At 41.2% G+C, this 18,741-nt stretch overlaps 1 protein-coding gene across 3 annotated transcripts in view; it reads left to right on the top strand.

Annotated features, from left to right (window-relative positions):
• The window catches only part of srgap3 (SLIT-ROBO Rho GTPase activating protein 3), a 56,506-nt gene extending 38,126 nt beyond the window's left edge, over positions 1-18,380 (top strand). Inside the window, exons 8-22 of one of the 3 annotated variants that reach the window (XM_034223709.1) lie at positions 305-406; positions 1,215-1,412; positions 1,661-1,745; positions 3,652-3,679; positions 4,832-4,862; positions 5,321-5,381; positions 5,999-6,076; positions 6,188-6,322; positions 9,039-9,144; positions 10,570-10,797; positions 10,904-10,977; positions 12,922-13,102; positions 13,281-13,430; positions 13,818-14,133; positions 14,806-18,380. In XM_034223709.1, the coding sequence (XP_034079600.1) occupies positions 305-406; positions 1,215-1,412; positions 1,661-1,745; positions 3,652-3,679; positions 4,832-4,862; positions 5,321-5,381; positions 5,999-6,076; positions 6,188-6,322; positions 9,039-9,144; positions 10,570-10,797; positions 10,904-10,977; positions 12,922-13,102; positions 13,281-13,430; positions 13,818-14,133; positions 14,806-15,249 (2,217 nt within the window). In that variant the 3' untranslated portion in view covers positions 15,250-18,380. Of the gene's footprint in view, positions 1-304; positions 407-1,214; positions 1,413-1,660; positions 1,746-3,651; positions 3,680-4,258; positions 4,863-5,320; positions 5,382-5,998; positions 6,077-6,187; positions 6,323-9,038; positions 9,145-10,569; positions 10,798-10,903; positions 10,978-12,921; positions 13,103-13,280; positions 13,431-13,817; positions 14,134-14,805 lie in introns of those variants that run through there. The other 2 variants (XM_034223708.1, XR_004569742.1) reach the window with 2 other exon arrangements.
• The last annotated feature ends 361 nt before the right edge of the window (positions 18,381-18,741 follow it).

The following is an 18,741-nucleotide window of genomic DNA, read 5'->3' as shown; positions in this document are numbered from 1 at the left end:
CCATCAGGCTGCACAACAAGGGGTCAACAATGTAACACACAAACATCAAATATACACTGTTTTTCACAATAACTTTACTGGCACATAGTATTTTAAAGTTAATTTGATCTTTAATTTGATCTGTGTGAATCTGTGCCGTCCTGTTTTCTTACCTTACCCTGTTGCTGTTTAAAACTGATTAATTTCTCCACGGGGATTAATAAAGGTCCATCTTATCTTATCTTAATATTGAGTTTTAAAAAGTGTCTATTAAGGTCTCAGATGGATCAGTTATGTCTCTTGTAACCCTCCTCATCCTCCTCAGGTGTGCCAGGTGAGCGCCCAGCAGCCGGTCCAGACTGAACTCCTGATGCGCTACCACCAGCTGCAATCTCGCTTAACTACGCTGAAGATTGAGAATGAGGAGGTGAGGATTTATGATGTCCCTGTTTTTGTCCAGCGTCCAATCCAGCACCTCCTTTAGCCCCACCCCCCAAAAAACAAAAAGCCCGGCTCATTTCCCCCAGAGCCAAGTAGGAGGGCCACATCACCATCTGTTCTCTTTGCAATTACTCTCCAATGACCTTTGCTCTGCGGGAGGCAATAATATATTAAGATCATCACAGCACCAATGTTATGTTTTCTATGAAGTTATATATAAAATGGTCTGTTTTGTAATGAAAATGGGACTTTTTCATTAAAAGCCGCAGAGACAAATATGCAAATGGAGGTTATAATAACCTGGCCATGTAGAGTCTTCTGTGCCAATGGCTCTGCCTCTTCCCTGTCTCCCCGTGTTTTGTGCTTCGGAGGATAATGGACGAGCGCTGCCATTACTGTGAATGAGCTTTATCAATCTCAGCCCTAAACAAAAAGCCTCCTTCAGTAATTTCACATACAATTTGTTTCTGTGCCAGGCGCGCTTCATTTTTATGTCTTAGTCTGATGTATGCCTGATGTGCAGGTTGCTCTGGAGTGATATTTGAAGGCTGCTTGATGTCATTTCAGTGTAATTCAAGGTCATTTGTTGTTCTGGGGACAATTTGTCTTTGATATAAATATACTAGTGCTGTAAATCACTCACTCTGCCCTTGAAAAGATCATCAGTTTCTTTGGTTACATCAAGGCTTGTGAATAAATAGCTACAAAAAGGAAAATATGTGCAAGACATATTGGTAAGATATGATGACCATTTGTCATCTTCGTCCCTTTCTATTTCCCCCCCATCTGTGCAGGTGAGAAAGACCTTGGATGCCACCATGCAGACGCTGCAGGACATGCTGACGGTAGAGGACTTTGACGTGTCGGATGCCTTCCAACACAGCCGCTCCACTGAATCCATTAAGTCCGTGGCCTCCGAGTCCTACATGAGCAAGCTGAATGTAGCCAAGAGGAGGTCGAACCAACACGAGACTGAAATGTTTTACTTTTCTGTGAGTTCATGTGGATTTCGATCTGTTTATCCTTCCGAACTGTTAATGTCCGCCAGCCTGCTATGAACTACAGCTTTGCAGCACTTTTAAAAATCAAACCATTAGTCATAATTTCAACATGTTTAAAAATAAGAATTAAATTAAAGCTGGAACAGATTGAATTTATGCTGATTTGAATTGTTTAACTGGGCTAATGTAACACTGGATTAGTGCTGCTCGCTGATTGTTGCCTTTATCGGTCTCTGCAGAAATTCAAGGAGTACCTCAACGGCAGTAACCTCATCATTAAGTTGCAGGCCAAGCATGACTTACTGAAGCAGACGCTGGGCGAAGGTAGGGGATATTCTCCGTTTGTCTTCCTCTATGACCCTCAGAATCCCACAGCTCTGTTAAATCAGTGCCTTCAGGGTTATAGTGGTGCAGGTCTTATCTAAAAATCAGCATGGAATGAGGTGTAGGAGGCTTCAAAGACAACATTTTTTAGGGAAGCAGGAAGGAGAGAGGAAATGAGAGCTGATATTCAAATGGGAAACTATCACACCAAAAGCAGGCCACATCTACTTTGAGCTATCCATTCCCCCTTCTACTTATCTCCATTGGTTGAAGTATTATCCGGTTAGTGTCTTTATGGTAAAGCCGCAGGGAGGGTTTCCATTTCCAGCCTGTGAGAGAAGGGCTTCCCTCGGCCCCTCCCTTCCCCAGGGGTCCCCTTGTCACCTCAGCCGTGAACAGTTTACCCCCAATCAATCAGCAGGACCAGACCCAGGCCCGTTTCTGCAGCTGCTCCTGCATCAGGGGTTCACCTTATAGAAAAGGGCATCAGGCACAGACAGCTGAGGCCTTGTGACACTAATGAATACTTCTACATTTCACACCTTGGATTCATTAATTCAAGTCTTTACTTAATTATTTATTTTCCTTTATTCACTCTGTAGTAAACTACCAACTGAATGCTTTTTGCACTCTTAAAACTCACATTATACATCTCTGGACAGCTCTGTTTGTATGTCCGCAGTGGAGCAGGTGATAGAGTGCATAAACAAGGCATATGGCGTCTCTAGGTACCACCCATGTTTAATTATTCAGATGATCAATCAGGGTTGTGTTGTGCTCATTAGCTTGTCGTTTCACAACCAAAATAGCGTTAGAGTATGCGTGTGGTTGTTTGTGAGCATGACAGAGGGAACAAGATATGACTGGTGAGTGCCACATGGCGTTCACATCTTGCTGCATGTATTAATAAAAACATTATATAAATCACCGGCACCAGTCAAGATGGTGCTAGGATATATGCCAGGCCTTGTTTCCAAATAAGGAATCACCATTTCCCTTGTTCAGCGACATTTATTGGTACATATTTTAAGTTGATGTAATACGTATTTCTCTATCATTGAGGCACTTTATTTGATGAAATTAGGGGAACATTAACATAGACTTTTTTGATCATGCTTGAGAAAATGTGTGTGTAATTTTGAGGTTGGTTGGCCAGGCGTAGACAGAGGCTATCACTCAAAGGAATGGTGCCTGGGAAATGTGCTGTTGTTTCTCCACATGAATGCTTCAGAGACCCTGTCCCATCTGCCAGAATGATGTGTTGAGAAATGGGTTTGCCTTTGCTCTTTCTGTCCATTGTTAGATGGATAAGAGATGAAATTATGTCTGAGTGCTTTTTTGTACATTGACTGCCTTCCAGTTCATAATCCAGTTGTCACTGCCGGACAAAGACACACTCCTACTCTGAGTTCATAAAGACAAGCTAGGTCATCTTTCAATTAACCTAAGACCAAAGGACTGTGTTATCAGTTGAAACATATTTTTGACATATTCCTAAATAAGTCAAGAACAATATAGCTGAATTTAATTATGACCTCAGACTGTATCAGAGTTTTCTCTATACATATGCCTATAACATGTGCGTGTATTGTTGGAAACTGATAACAAAAGACTCGGTGAACCAGTGCAGACTTCCCCAACAAATAGACACTGCAGCCGCAACCCCCCCTTTTCTTCGCTCTGCGAGGAGGCCTCTAACCCCATAGGGTCCTCTCGGTCCCCTGTGGATTCAGTGACGACTGCTCAATAGCTTTGTCCAATGAATGGTGTTAGCACTGCTCCATTCATCTCTCTCTCAATAGTCATGTTGTGTACCATCAAACCATTCAGTGACGGTGGACACTGGAGTCTGTATAATATGTACCACAGTGACAAACATGTCCCTCTTGTCTTGTTTTTTCCGCAGGGGAAAGGGCTGAGTGTGGAACTACAAGGTATGGTGTCCTTTGACTTTCACTCACAAAGCATCTGTAGCATTTCTTCAGATAGCTAGAACATATAAAAAAGGAAGACAAAAGCATGTCAGCTGTTGTTTGAACACTCCAATCGATATAAACATTTTAAAATAATTATATAAATAATTTCAAAACATCAATAATTATAATTTTTTTTTATATTTAACTAAATATAATGGCAACATTGCAGTCAATACATATCAAGCAACATCTCTAAACAAAGGCCATGCTCAGTTTGTTTACAGACAAAAAAATTAAAGTTTTCTTTTACTTTCACTTTAAAAATATCCAATATTGTGGTTCCAAAAATGTTACACTGAATTTGTCAAAAGAAAGAGAGTTTACATATGCACTCATGATTTTATATGGTTAAATCTCTAGTAAAAGATAAAAGGCGATTGTTTTTCAAAAGTTTCTTTATAACACAGAGGGTTGTTTTACTGCTCTGTTTGATCGACGGTTTTGGAGATTTGTAATGCCTGAGTTTGAGCCTCCATGGTTTTAAAGTTTTTCACAAAGTATTTGGTGTTTTTGTACCCTTTGTCCACCATTTCACAGGCCGCCCACACTTCCCCCTAAACCACAGAAATTGCGGAAGCCTAGGCCACGCTCTTCGTATAACCATAAGCTGTTTAACGGCAATATGGAGACCTTCATTGAGGTACCTCTGGTGGTAGTGTATGACTGTGGAGCAGGAGGGGAAGGCAGCAAGATGATTTCATCTTATTCTCTTCCTAACTTTGGCCTTCTATCCCTCCCTCTTCCAGCTGCCCTTGATTATGATATAACGCCTCTGTTTAACCTCTAATCTTCCTCGTTCCTTCATGGTTGTGGCAATGCAGCGACAGTCAGCTCTCTCTTTATACCCTTCCAGAACAACTCACCATCTCATACTTTATTTCTAGACCCCTGACTCTCTCTAGACGATTGAGAGGCAGCAGTGGATCTGCTCTGTCCCTCACTGCACCCACCAACCCTTTACTGCATCTCTGTAGCTTTCCTATTGCCGCTCGCTGTGCTTAGCCTTCTTTAACCTCCAGAGGGGTCATTTGTTATCTGAGCTTTTCTAACTCTGTGCTTCTCTGCCCTCTCTTCCTCTGCTACTCTGTGCTTTGCGGCTTTCTGTCCCAGAGGAAGAAGGAATGCCCGCGCCCGCATTCAGGTACCGCTGCTGTTAGAGAGTATAGGTCAGGGCACAAGGGCACTAAACTTTTAGACTAATGGTAGATATATACTGGCTTCTGCTTGGGCTGCTCTATCATACTGCTTCGGGTTTTATTCAAACATTTAATATTAATAACAGTTGCTTGTATTTTGGATGTTTATTTTTCTTTGTTTAGCAGTGCTCATGATTTGCTTAATACATGTTAAACAAGTTTGTGATGAAATGGAGCAAGATACTTGTATATGTTTAGTATGAACTAGAACTAGATTTGCATGCATTGATAAGTGAATATTGCGACATGATTAATTATTCAGTGTCTAAATATAGAACATTCCGAAATCGTACAGTCAAAAATTGCGCTGTATAAAGTTTTCACAAAATAATATATGTTTTGCTTTACTTTGTCCTGCTTTTTGCTTGTTTTTTTTAATTTTTTATACAATATTTCATTTCAGGATTCTGGTCAACCAATCCCACTGGTTGTTGAAAGCTGTGTAAGACACATCAACCTATACGGTGAGTTTTACATTATTTTGCTGTGACTTTACTTTCGAGCGAAAGGGCAGAAAGGAAAGCAAAATATAAAGTCCTTTTGAAAACTCCTTCAGCCTGATAAGAAGTGACAGCAGCTGTTGGATGAGGCAATCTATTTCCACAAATAGGTACAGAGCCTGACCTGCTCTGCACCTCCAGCCTCTGAGGTGCTCAGCTGCCTGCCAGTGAAGTGACAAGCTTATAACAATAGATCACACACATAGAGTTTTGAAAGTCCCATTGGTCTTGGTTTAGTTAGTTCACCCCCCACCCCCCTCAACCCTTTTTATAACTCCTCCCTGTCTACCTTCACATCTGTCTTCAGCTCATTGCTGTGGCCTGGAGGCCTTTCCCCTGGATCTGGACCTAATGAAACTACAGAAAACTGATTAGGAACCCTTTAACTGAAACCATATGCTGCAGCCTCACTGAGGGGCCCTCTGGTGGAAAAATACGCATCTCCCTTTATGACTAGATTACATTTCCTGCTCTGTGTTATGTGTTTCCAGTGGGCTTTCATGAAGCTGGCACTGGGGTTTGAAGATAATGGTAGCTTGCGTAACCCTGAATCCCCAATTTCTGGGTTGTATTTCTTTCAGGCTTGCAGCAGCAAGGCATATTTCGTGTGCCGGGTTCACAGGTGGAAGTCAATGACATTAAGAACTCATTTGAGAGGGGTGAGTCAAAGGAAGACAGCGTTCACATACACTTTTTTAACGTCACAAATCATGTGCAGCATAAACCCATCTAATGTCACAAATGAAAGCATGCATATTTTTCTAAATCAGGTGAAGATCCCTTGGTTGATGACCAGAATGACCATGATATCAACTCAGTGGCGGGGGTGCTGAAGCTCTACTTCAGGGGACTGGAGAACCCCATCTTCCCAAAGGAGCGCTTCCTGGACTTCATCTCTACTATCAGTGAGTCACACACAGCAGAACATATCCTTGATCTCATATTCTCAAGGAACTGCTCTACTTCTAACCTCTCTGTAAACCCGCTCCACACATCCGATCACTTCTTCATTTCATTCTCTCTACCAATTTCCAAACATAACAAACTAATCTCTTCCCATCCTGCACCTGTCCGCCGTAACCTTCGTTCCCTCTCCCCCTCCACCTTTGCCTCATCGGTGCTCTCAGCCCTCCCTTCCTCTGACTCGTTCCAACTCCTACCTCCAAACTCTGCTGCAGAAACTCTCCTCTCTACTCTCTCATCCTCTCTGGACTCTCTCTGTCCTCTCACATCTCGGCAGGCTCGTCAGTCCCCTCCTGCTCCCTGGCTAAATGATGCACTGCGTGCTAATATAACCGTCCTTCGGGCAGCAGAGCGGAAATGGTGGAAATCCAAACACCGTGACCACCTCCTAACCTATCAGGCTCTCCTCTCCTCTTTCTCTGCTTCGATCTCTCAGGCAAAAAGCACTTTCTTTCAAGATAAGATCCAATCTTCCTATTCCAATCCCAAAAAACTATTTTCCATCTTCTCCTCCCTCTTGGACCCCCCCAAAGCCCCTTCCCCCTCCTCCCTTCTGTCAAGCGACTTTGTTAACCACTTTGAAAAAAAGGTTGATGATATTCGCTCTTCTTTTTCTGACTCACCTTTACTCACCGCTGGGTCACCAGACCTTCCTTTCACCAACACACTGACCTCCTTTTCCCCTCTCTCTCCAAGTGAGGTTCTTACCCTCATTACCTCTGCCCGCCCTACCACCTGTCCTCTGGACCCTATCCCTTCAAACCTCCTTCAGACTATCGCTCCTGATATTCTACCGTTTCTCACCCATTTCATCAACACTTCTCTAACTTATGGTCACTTTCCAAACAGTCTCAAGGAGGCAAGAGTAAACCCTCTCCTAAAGAAACCCACTCTCAACCCGTCTGATGTTATAAACTACAGGCCTGTCTCTCTCCTCCCGTTCCTGTCTAAAACACTTGAACGCGCTGTCTTTAGACAACTCTCCTGTTATCTCCATCAGAACAACCTTCTGGATCCGCACCAGTCTGGTTTCAAGGCAGGTCACTCCACAGAAACTGCCCTCCTTGCTGTCATCTGAAACTCCAAGTGCTTGGAGAGTGCGAAGGAGGATCTGATGATTCACCGTGTCGAATGCAGCAGACAGGTCCAAAAGGATGATGACAGAGGAGAGGAGAGCACACTGCTAAAGCAGCCTCCCTCTCCTCTGTCATCATCCTGTTGGACCTGTCTGCTGCATTCGACACGGTGAATCATCAGATCCTCCTTCGCACTCTCCAAGCACTTGGAGTTTCAGGCTCTGCACTTTCCCTCCTCACCTCATACCTCAAAGACCGCACCTACAGGGTTACTTGGAGAGGGTCCGAGTCCGACCCTTGTCAATTAACTACAGGGGTCCCTCAGGGCTCTGTTCTTGGTCCCCTCCTCTTCTCCTTGTACACAAACTCGCTCGGATCAGTCATTAGCCCGCATGGTTTTTCATACCACTGCTACGCTGACGACACCCAATTAATTCTGTCCTTTCCAGAATGCAGCTGCTCGCCTGGTCTTCAACCTTCCTAAATTCTCCCACACCACGCCGCTCCTCCGCTGCCTTCACTGGCTTCCGATAACTGCTAGAATCCACTTCAAGACAATGGTACTTGCGTACCATGCTGTGAATGGATCTGGCCCTTCCTACATCCAGGACATGGTTAAACCGTACACCCCAGCACGTGCACTCCGCTCTGCATCAACCAAACGGCTCGCTGCACCCTCGCTGCGAAGGGGACCCAAGTTCCCATCAGCAAAAACATGTGGGTTTGCTATCCTGGCTCCTAAATGGTGGAATGAGCTCCCCATTGACATCAGGACAGCAGAAAGCTTACACACCTTCCGGCGCAGACTGAAAACTCATCTCTTTCGACTCCACTTCGAGCGATAGAACTATTAACAAAGCACTTATATACTAATAAAGGACTGGCTTACCTAAAGCCAGTTGAGTAGCACTTGAAATGTTTTTGCTCTATGAAGCCTGATGTACTTATATGATTCTGTTTTCTTCAAGTTTGTATTTTGTTGGTCGAACGCACTTATTGTAAGTCGCTTTGGTTAAAAGCGTCAGCTAAATGCAATGTAATGTAATGTAAAGCCATTACAGTCGTGATTGTACCTGGTAAATGGAAAAGAGAAAACTCACTTTGCAGAAACTCAGCTTTACTGAAAAAGCAAAAGGCATGCAGGGCAGCACATGGAAGCAATCTCAACACCAGGGCCCTTTGCCTGATATTTAACAGAAAGCCAATAGGAAGAGGAGAGATTCTTGTCATCAGTCTGCCCTGTGCGAGTTCACCACAGAATCATTTCCCCGCTGTTTCTACAGTAATAGTTTGATCACACAGTGTGCTTTAGGGGTCTGGTGAAAGTCAGGAGAGGGCAACTATTAAAGTGTTGAATAACAGACTTCTAACTCCCCTGCCTTTTATTTCTGCTTACTTTGATCAATTCTACATGCTAAGGCTTAGTATGGTCTCTCTGTGTACAGTATTGTAAAAGGCTTGGTACCTACTGTATATATATATATATATATATATATATATATAAGTTTAAAAGCTATGTTTGTTTCTTTTATTGCTGTGGAAAGCCTTGTTGTTAACCTCTCTATCTCTTTTTTTGTTTCAGAGCTGGAGACTGGAGCTGAGAGAGCTCATCACATCCAGCAGATTACTGTGACGCTTTCCCGCACCATCATCATCGTCATGAGATACCTTTTTGCTTTTCTCAATCAGTAAGTTTGTACAAATTCACATTTTATTTGAATCCACAGGTCCTGGTGTGTACAGACAGCATGTAGATGATTTTATTGTTGTACAGACATCAGTGCTTAACAATTAATGCATCATAAACTTAACTTACATGTAAATGTACTTAAAAATGGGGAAATCTATTTCAAACAAGAATAGTATTCGAAAATATAGTTGGGAAAATAACACACATAATTTATTGCTACGTCTGTCTGCAGCGATTTAGGAGTTATTTATGGGCTCGGAAACTCATGTCTCACTGAGGTAGTATACCTGTCCTCTTATAATGGATGTTTTAAATGGTCCTTTTTACTGGGTTTGCCTGCAGAACAAAGAGTTTGATTTGGAACCCGAGGTTTTACTCTGCTCTTCTGTACCCCGCTTCACTGCTGGAGCTGTTCCAGCTGTGGTTTTACTGCTCAGCCTCAGCTTGTTGATAATGTGCAATGACTGATTATGACTTCCTCTTACAGCATTGTATGATTTGGTTACCCATAGTGGGCTGTGGCATGCGCTAGTCATTTCCAGATAGGGGAAGACTGATCAGGGTGATTTTCAAGCACATTTCTAACTAAGCTCTGCAATAAAGCATGTAATACTGTACGTCAAAGCAGAATTTATTTGACACCAGACTCTGACTCTCTATTGGATTTGACTGCTCTATAGTTCTGCTTAAGGCAGGATTGATCACTTAAAGCAACTCTTTTCAGTATTTTTAACAATGGATCACGTGACTGCTTGTATAAAAACAGCGTCTCAGTTTTCCTCAGCTCTCTGTAGCTTTTTTACCGTTATTTGGCTCCCCCTTTCTTTTCTGGTTCAGTTTTGTTTTCGGCCGCAGAAAGTTGTGGTTTTCAGCGAAGAAGACGTATGCAACGTGGCCAGACACAAACACCACATTTAGCAACTATCTGGTGAACATACAGTAGAGGAGCATTTAGCTGCAAAAGAGACAGATATTTCCCTGAACTCTTTTTTAATACCAAAAACCAAACCAAAAAGAGGGGATCTTCAATTTAATTTCTCCAGGTGCCCAACCCAGTTAGATGGCAACGTTGATCTTGGTCTGCTAAATGTATAAAGATACTGTTTGTTCACTCATGCATCATAATAAATGTCCTTATTGGGTTTTCTGCTTGTTTGCACTGTCCACAAGTTGCCAACAATACATTCATTGCAGCAGGGTAATAATAACCAGTAAAGTGCTTTATGATATTTATATACATATTTTAAAAGTAAACAAAAGGATTGCCCAATCACAAAATATAAACTGTCAAATTGATTAACTATAGTCTTCTAACACAGACTACCAATAGAATGCAACTTCATTTAAACAAACTTTATTTTATGTGATGTTTAAGCTCGCTTTCATCATTCAACACACAATGTTCTCCTCTCCTGTCCCTCAGTCTCTCCCAGTACAGCGATGAGAACATGATGGATCCATACAATTTGGCAATTTGCTTTGGTCCAACCCTGATGCCAATCCCGGACGGATATGATCCTGTATCGTACCAGGCACATGTCAACGAGGTCGTCAAGACCATCATCATGCACCAGGAACTCATCTTTCCCAATCAACGTGAGCTGGACGGCCCCGTCTACGAGAAGTGCATGAGTGGGGGGGAGGAGTACTGGTTAGTACAATTAATTTTCTCTTAGATCTTGAATTATGCTCAGAAAACACATTTTGTCATCTTCCAATGTCTAAGTTGACTTTTTACTTTCCCTTTGCTCTCACAGTGACAGCCCACACAGTGAACCAGGAACTATTGACGAGGCTGACAATGGAACTGAACCGCACACCAGTGATGAAGGTCAGCATATCATAGTAGCCATTTTGTATCTATTTCCTATGAATGGGCCTCGTTGTTACCCAGTTCCAGCACCCAGGGAATGGAAATGTTGGTCTTTGTGGTATAGACTTAACTCTTCAACTTCCGGATGGATTGGACCTCTTGTCCGACCTGGATGTTGACATTTGTGGTTTGGAGTTAAGTGTTCTATCAAATAGATGGATTCCCATTAAAGTTGGTACAGATATTCAGGTTTTCCTCTAAGAATAAATTGTTACAACTTTGGAGATTAACTGAATTTGCTGGCAATTTGCCATCGTCAGGTCAAAAAGCCATGTTTCTGATTTATTCTGTCCAATGTTAGTAGCTGACATTAGTTAGCTCTGAACTCTAGGTCTTAACTGTGCAGTCAATACCAGTGAATATATTAGGATTATTTTTTCTCTGATTCTACAGCATTCACTGAGAAATGTAACCGTTTGTATTACTACTTTGCATACAATATATAAAAAAGAAACAAAGAGAAGTTTGAATCTTGGCAAATAGTCTCGCATGTTATTCACAAGAGAATATATGACCTGATTTTAGAAGCCTTCGTGGATAAGAAAGCAATGCAACCTGACCTTTTTTATTAAGTGCTTTTGTCTGAGAGGTGAGTGAGGTTTCTGCTGCAACAGCTTATGATTGCAAAGGCTTATGTGATGTTTGAAGCTGGAGGCAAGTTGAGTAAACAGTGTTGGCATGCAGCACTGCATCTTTGATCCGCCTTTCTGTGTGTGAGTCTCTCTCCTCTCTCCTCCCCTGCTAGCTCTTTGTTCAGTGTTAGTCAGCAATTCTCCTGAGACTTTCTCCTTTGTGCAGGATTTACCCAATTCTCCTCTGAGCTTTGAATGCATAACTGGGCCAGGCCCAAAAGCCAAAGCAAGGGTAATACACAGAATAATATCTCCTTTGCCGCATGTGAACAGTCAGTGGACTGGTCTAAGAAGTATGGAGTGTGTGAGGTCGGACTGGGGTCACACTATCTTTGAGCTTAGCTTGTGCTGTTGGCTGCTTTTGTGTTGAGTGCTGACCCTTGCTTTTTTTTGGTGCTCTTATTTGAAAAAGCAATCATGGGCTTCAGTGTTTCACTGTAGTTTCTTTAGCGGTGGATGTCCTTAGCTTTAGTTTTTTACATTACATTACATTACATTGCATTTAGCTGACGCTTTTGTCCAAAGCGACTTACAATAAGTACATTCGACCAGGAAGACACAACCTTGAAGAAAACAGAATCATATAAGTATATCAGGTTTCATAGAGCCAAACATTTCAAGTGCTACTCAACTGGCTTTAGGTAATCCAGTCCTTTATTGGTATAAAAGTGCTTCGTTAATCGTTCTAACGCTCGAAGTTTTCATGGAAGACAAAACAAGTTGGTGTCAGATTTAAAACCAAGCAACCACACTCTACCTTTTCTATTTTAATAACTCTCAAACTCATACCAAGTTTGGAAAGAAATACGCTTTTTATCTTCGTTCACTGTTCTCTTATACATCTTTGTGCCCAAAAAGAAAACTGTGTTTAAGATAACTGAATGTTGTCAACTGTACAGTTTACTCTTACTGACCCCTGCTGGCTGGTATGGTGAAATACACTGAAGATAAGAGCTTTCTTTTTTAATATAATCACAAAAATACTAATTTTTTCAGACTTAAATCACTTAAAAACCGTTTGTCATGCAATCATTAGTACAATAATTATTACTCCCATGTTAAAATGCAGCTTTGTTGCTCTGTACTATGTCTGATTTACAGTGCAGAGTGACATGGGGCAAAGATTGAAATTAAAAGCAAATATTTTATGTCTTAATGTTTGAGTAATATATGTACTGTAAGGTCCAGGATTTTGAATTATGTTGTTGAGTAAGCCATGTTGGGGTCTATCAAGAAGTTGATTAGGTTTGTATGGATTTTATGTTTTCAGAGGTTGAACAGATTGAGGCCATCGCTAAATTTGACTACGTGGGACGCACTCCCAGGGAGCTGTCTTTCAAGAAGGGAGCGTCTCTGCTTCTGTACCACAGAGCATCTGAAGACTGGTGGGAGGGACGCCACAATGGTGTGGATGGCCTCATCCCACATCAGTACATTGTGGTACAAGATCTGTGAGTAATGGCAGAATGTGTTTTTGTACTTTGTTTATCTCGTGTCATGTAATCTTCTCACTTCACAAAACTCTTTGCTTTGACTAAGATACTATTCCTTTATTGAATTATTTGAATAGGTTTTTCTGTTCTTTATGTGTATATCTTATACTCACTATCAATGCCTCTGCTCTTTCAGGGATGATGCTTTCTCTGATAACCTCAGCCAGAAAGCGGATAGTGAAGCGAGCAGTGGACCACTGCTGGATGATAAGGGCTCATTAAAAAATGATGCCCCTTCACCATGTGAACCATCACCTGATTACAACTTTGGTGGAGTCATGGGGAGGTAGATAAATTAAGAGTAAAACCTATTTGTTCCCTATTTGTTGTTTTGTTATATGTCGTTGCTGCTATATTGTACTGCCATGTGGTAAATACTTGTGTATGCTGCTCTTGCTCTTTTGCACTTTTTGCATATCATGTATTTTGTTTTTGCTATGTTTCTAAAATGTAATTTTCTTAAATGTTTTATGTGAGGGACTGCAGATCGAAATTAGCTCAAAGCTAAATCTGGCACTGTTACGCTTGACACATTTGAATGTTTTAAGTGTTCATTACTGTGCATTGTCCCTGCCAAATAAACGATTAAATTAAATGAAAAATTGTTCCCAACGTTCTTTTGAGAATATTGAAAATATTTCTGGTTTGACCTTGTAATCTGATCACTCTGCAGGGTAAGACTACGGTCAGATGGAGCTGCAATCCCTCGTCGTCGGAGTGGTGCAGAGACCCACAGCCCAACCAGAGGGGCCGACACCCCGCCACGGGCTGCAGCCTGTCCCAGCAGCCCCCACAAGGTGTCCATCAGCAAGGGGCATATTGAGAGCCCAGAAAAGAGGCGCATAGGCACCTTTGGCAGTTCAGGAAGCATCAACTACCCAGAAAGGAAGGCCTATCCTGAGGGCCACCCTTTGAGACCGGTGCCTGGGGCCACTCGCCACAGCAGCCTCGGGGACCACAAATCACTTGAGACTGAAGCTCTGGCTGATGTAAGTGTGGGAAAGGCAGAAGTCATGGGAAAAATCATACAGACAAACAGAAGTATATTTTGATACAATTGTTTTGTGTCCAGTAATGATATGACGTGTCTGGTAATTATAGCATATAAGAGGATTTAGAATGTTTGGTAGAATAGATCCAGGAGAGATCCAATCTGAGAGCCGCAGACCTGTAATAAATGTCAGGGTCAATACAGCCTAGAGATAGACACAGAGGCATGGACCTGAATAACAAGTTAAAGAGCATGAAAGGTTCAAATGTTCCTCATCAGCTAATTTCGGCAACATTAGATCGAAACACGATCACTTTTCAAAATGGAAAAAAAGTATATAAAATAAAACTTGTTTTAACATTTCAAATGCAAATTGAGTTAAGCAGATACAAAACAAGAATCAATCAAATGGTCAACATTCATGTTTAATATATTTGAACTGTATTTAAGGAGCCAACCTTTTAAGTGTCTGTATACCTGTTCACCCTGGCCTTCGGGCCCTAGCCCTTTCTTGGTCCCCCGGCTTCCTTTATTTTTTGTTCGCCCTTTGACTGTCTGTTTGTTTTGTTTGTCCACCATGTACAGCGACCTTGGGTCCCTTGAGAGGCGCTATATAAATATAATTTATTATTATTATTATACTTATCGTTCTGTTCGTCTCCTCTACCAGGACATAGAGAAGACTATGAATACAGCGCTTCATGAGCTCCGGGAGCTGGAGCGACAGAACACGGTAAAGCAGGCTCCTGATGTGGTGCTGGACACTCTGGAGCCCATGAAGAACCCGGTGAGCTCTGAGCCCGGCAGCCCTCTGCACACCATCATGATCCGTGACCCGGATGCAGCCATGCGCCGCAGCAGCAGCTCCACATCCGAGATGATGAGCACTTTCAAACCCGCTCTCTCCGCACGGATGGCTGGGGCTCAGCTGCGCCCCCCACCCATGAGGCCGGTGCGCCCCCCTCCCACCCAGCACCGCTCCAGCAGCTCCAGCTCTTCAGGGGTCGGCAGCCCTGCTGTGACTCCCACTGAGAAGATGTTTCCCAGTAACAGTACAGCTGCTGTTAGCATGGGTACATCCAGTGATGCTGGAGATAAGTCCGGTACCATGTAGCAAAGGTAGAATCTGCAAGGTGTTCAGGTTGTAAAGCTTGAAGTGTGGGAAAAGCTTATGGAAATGAGTGCTGATGTGTGAGAAGCAGATATGGATATTTTCCTCTGTTTTCCGCCTGACTTAATTCATATATTCAGGAAGCTCTTGAAGCAAGCCTACAATATGTTGCCATGGGGATAAAGCGGTTAAAGAAGCTGTAGAGGTGTGATAACGCAAAGCTCAACTCTCTTTGAATCTTGATCCAACTGAAGAAAATGTTTATAAGAATACATGTAATTCAGTTTTACCTCGGTTTAAAAATAAAGAATCTCTGGCCATATTCTCGTTTCAGAGATAAAATGGATGCAAGTGAAGCAATACTTGTGTAACATTTAGTATTGCTTTGCACCAAGCACACATTGTCCAGCTGACGTTTGATTTACTCCTTCTGAAGTGTATGAAGCACCTCATCTGGACAATGTCAACATTCAGGCTAAAATACCATGTCTGCTTACCATTGAGGTCACATGCTTTATGGCTGTACATACAAACTTACTTGAAGTACCCATGCTTTCTGTTTGTACTATAATAGAGTGGATGTTAAGCGAAGTGGCCCCTTAGAGACATTCTATACTTCTGCATGCTGGGTTTGGGTCAAATTAGCAAAACATTAAGACTTACATCATTTAGAAATGTGTAATGATGTGGGACTTTCTTATTTCCTCATTGTAAGAATAAGAAATCAGTTTGAAACTAGTTTGAAACCTAAACTTCAAAAAGAAAAATTCAGATGTACACATATTTGATTAAGAAACACATGGGGAACTCTCAGTGTTACGTTTTGAACCTGCCATGTGTGGGGTACTCTAGATGTTGTACCTAAATCATTGCATTCACTGCTTAAAATAAACGCATCCTGGCATGAATATGATCTCTGAAGCCTGAGATGTACTAATCTGACCTTAACAAAGCAAGTCATCCTCCAATATAGTGTATTGTTGGACTGTGGGCAGACTTAACAAAGCAAATTCATCAACTAATCTAGGAAACCTGTGGTCAACCTGTACATAATATATAGCTAGATTCTTTTTAAGTGGTCAGTCTTGTACAAAAAAAAGACAAAAAAGGTTGGCTGTAAATGGCACTTAGAGTTAAGAACCCCATATATCTGAATATTATCATATTCATTTAAGAACAAACATAATCTTTAACTGCTTAAAGTTCAAATAATAAACCTTGAACTGTCTGCTTTTGGGAATAGTACAGTAGAAAACGGATTGCTGTTGAACGGACAAGAAGCCTGAGTACATTCTTTCTTTATTATCTTTAGACACACTTGCCCATTTTCACACTCAGTTTGTTAATCTTGAATTGTTGCCACTTCAAATTACATTTGGGTGATATTATTTCATTATAGGCATAATAAAATACCCTCCGACAGTTCCTCTTTTAAATTAAAAATGTGATACTCACCAAGAGGAACTAGCAACGTTGATGTTGTGACATACTGTTATCAGATTCCTTCCTTCCTGCCTTTTTCTGCTTCTTTTTGATGAATACAGTTATGCTCTGACTGTAGACCATTTATTTAGTTGAAAGGAAACTAAACAGATACATTTCAGTGTTTATATCTACCATACCTCTTGTCACTCTGACAACTCTAGTCCAGACAGAGACCTTAATATCCGCATCCCAAAGAGTCTGCTGTGTGCTGCATGTCTGACTCATATTCTGCAGCAGTTAAACAATGGCTGTATGTGGTGCCTTGCCTTGGTAAAATGCACACAATAACTCAATATTGGATGTTTGTTTTTAGAGAAATGGTTCTTAACATTAACAGGGATTGGAAATGATTAATTAAACAGTTGCCAAATAGTGAAAGGAACAATGCTTGATTGAGTAAAATCAGTTTAAACATTAGCATGTAAACAAGGCCCTGATTCCACTGTTAATCTGCAGTCAGTCTGTATATTCTAAAGTGTTACTGATGTACATGTAAATTGAACTCATTTGCTTGTTGTCGAGGGATTGAGTTTTAGGGAAGAGCGCTCCAACAACCAGTAAAAAAAAAAGGAAATACAGCATTTAAACTCAAACAGTGCCCTCACACCCTCTGCTGGTTCCTGCTGGTATTGCCTCTTGTGACGCACTTTCCATGGGCCTTTTAATCTGGAGCTAAAATAACAATCACTAATCTTTTCCATATAGTTTCATGTGTTGGTCCTGGTTACAGTATTGTAACTGTTAAAATCTATGAAGAAGATGTTACTACAAAAGTCATGTTTATTAAAAAACAAAGAAAGCACACAATTTCAAAAGGGTTAAATTACCATCATTATATTTAACTAGACTGTTTTGTATTTTATTTATAGACACTTGTTTGACACATGCTTGAGTGCCTTTTGTGCACAACATCAATTTTTATTGGACTTTTATATTTACTTTTTTTACTGTAATATGTTGTCTATAAGTTGTCATGTTTATTATAAACTGATGTTGCGTTTTTATCTTTACTTTCTACTGCTACTCAGTTGTCAAAACACCATAAGAAATGAAGCGTGTACAGATATTCCTCTCATGAATTAAAGAGTAATATTCATGAAGTGCTCGTCAGTTTTTGAGGAAGAATAGGAGTTAAAGAAACTACTGTATAACAAGCTCTACTGGTGAAATTCAGTAGAATCATCTCAGAATAATTCTCTCATTTTTTAGTTTTCCCTGTGAACTGCCTGTGCTGTGGTTGAGCCGTACTCGTCATTTAGCTCCTTCCCTTCATTGCATTATTGTTGGTAACTCTTCCTCTTTTTACAGAGGTTATAAGGCACTTAATGCGCTGTTCTTCTCCCTACAGTACATGTGACATTTTACAAGGAATGTATGCTAAAATGGGTAACACTGTTAGTCTGCTGCCGTGAGAAGATAATAAATTAATATTGAAAAAGGACATCACAGTAAGAGCGCAGACTTTGATGTTGTGGGACCAGAGTGTGAGTTGCTGTCATACTGTTTACCTTCTCTTTAATTGTTTGTCTAGTGATGCTGTTTGTTGATGAGTGTCTGGTTGGTTGAAACCTTGTGATGTAATGTACACCATACCACTGACTGGATGTTGAAAACCCCTGCATCCAAATAAAACCATTATTGCTCTTTGATCTGGATAATGTGAGTGCATTTTTTTCTGATTTGTGGCATTAAAAGTCTGATCTAAAGGCTGAAAGCTGAATCCTGATGGATGGAAGCATTTTTATACTGTTGATACTTCATTTTATCATTCTTTAGATTAGAGCCCTTATACCTACCTAGTTCTCTTTTAATATGAATATTTATTATTAACAATGAAAGTCATTTTGGGTAAAACATTCTTACAATAGATATGATTAAAGTTTAAGATTCAAAACATCCCAAAACATTCACAATATTTAGTTGAATGGTGCTAAATCTAGATTGGTGCTTTAAGGTGCATGTTGACAAAACCTTTTAACTGATCTGCATCAACTTCAAATAAGTTAGAAA

The sequence above is a fragment of the Gymnodraco acuticeps genome, unplaced genomic scaffold (assembly GCF_902827175.1).
Source record: "Gymnodraco acuticeps unplaced genomic scaffold, fGymAcu1.1, whole genome shotgun sequence".
Taxonomy (NCBI): Eukaryota; Metazoa; Chordata; class Actinopteri; order Perciformes; family Bathydraconidae; genus Gymnodraco; species Gymnodraco acuticeps.
This window is presented reverse-complemented; position numbering and strand designations above follow the sequence as displayed.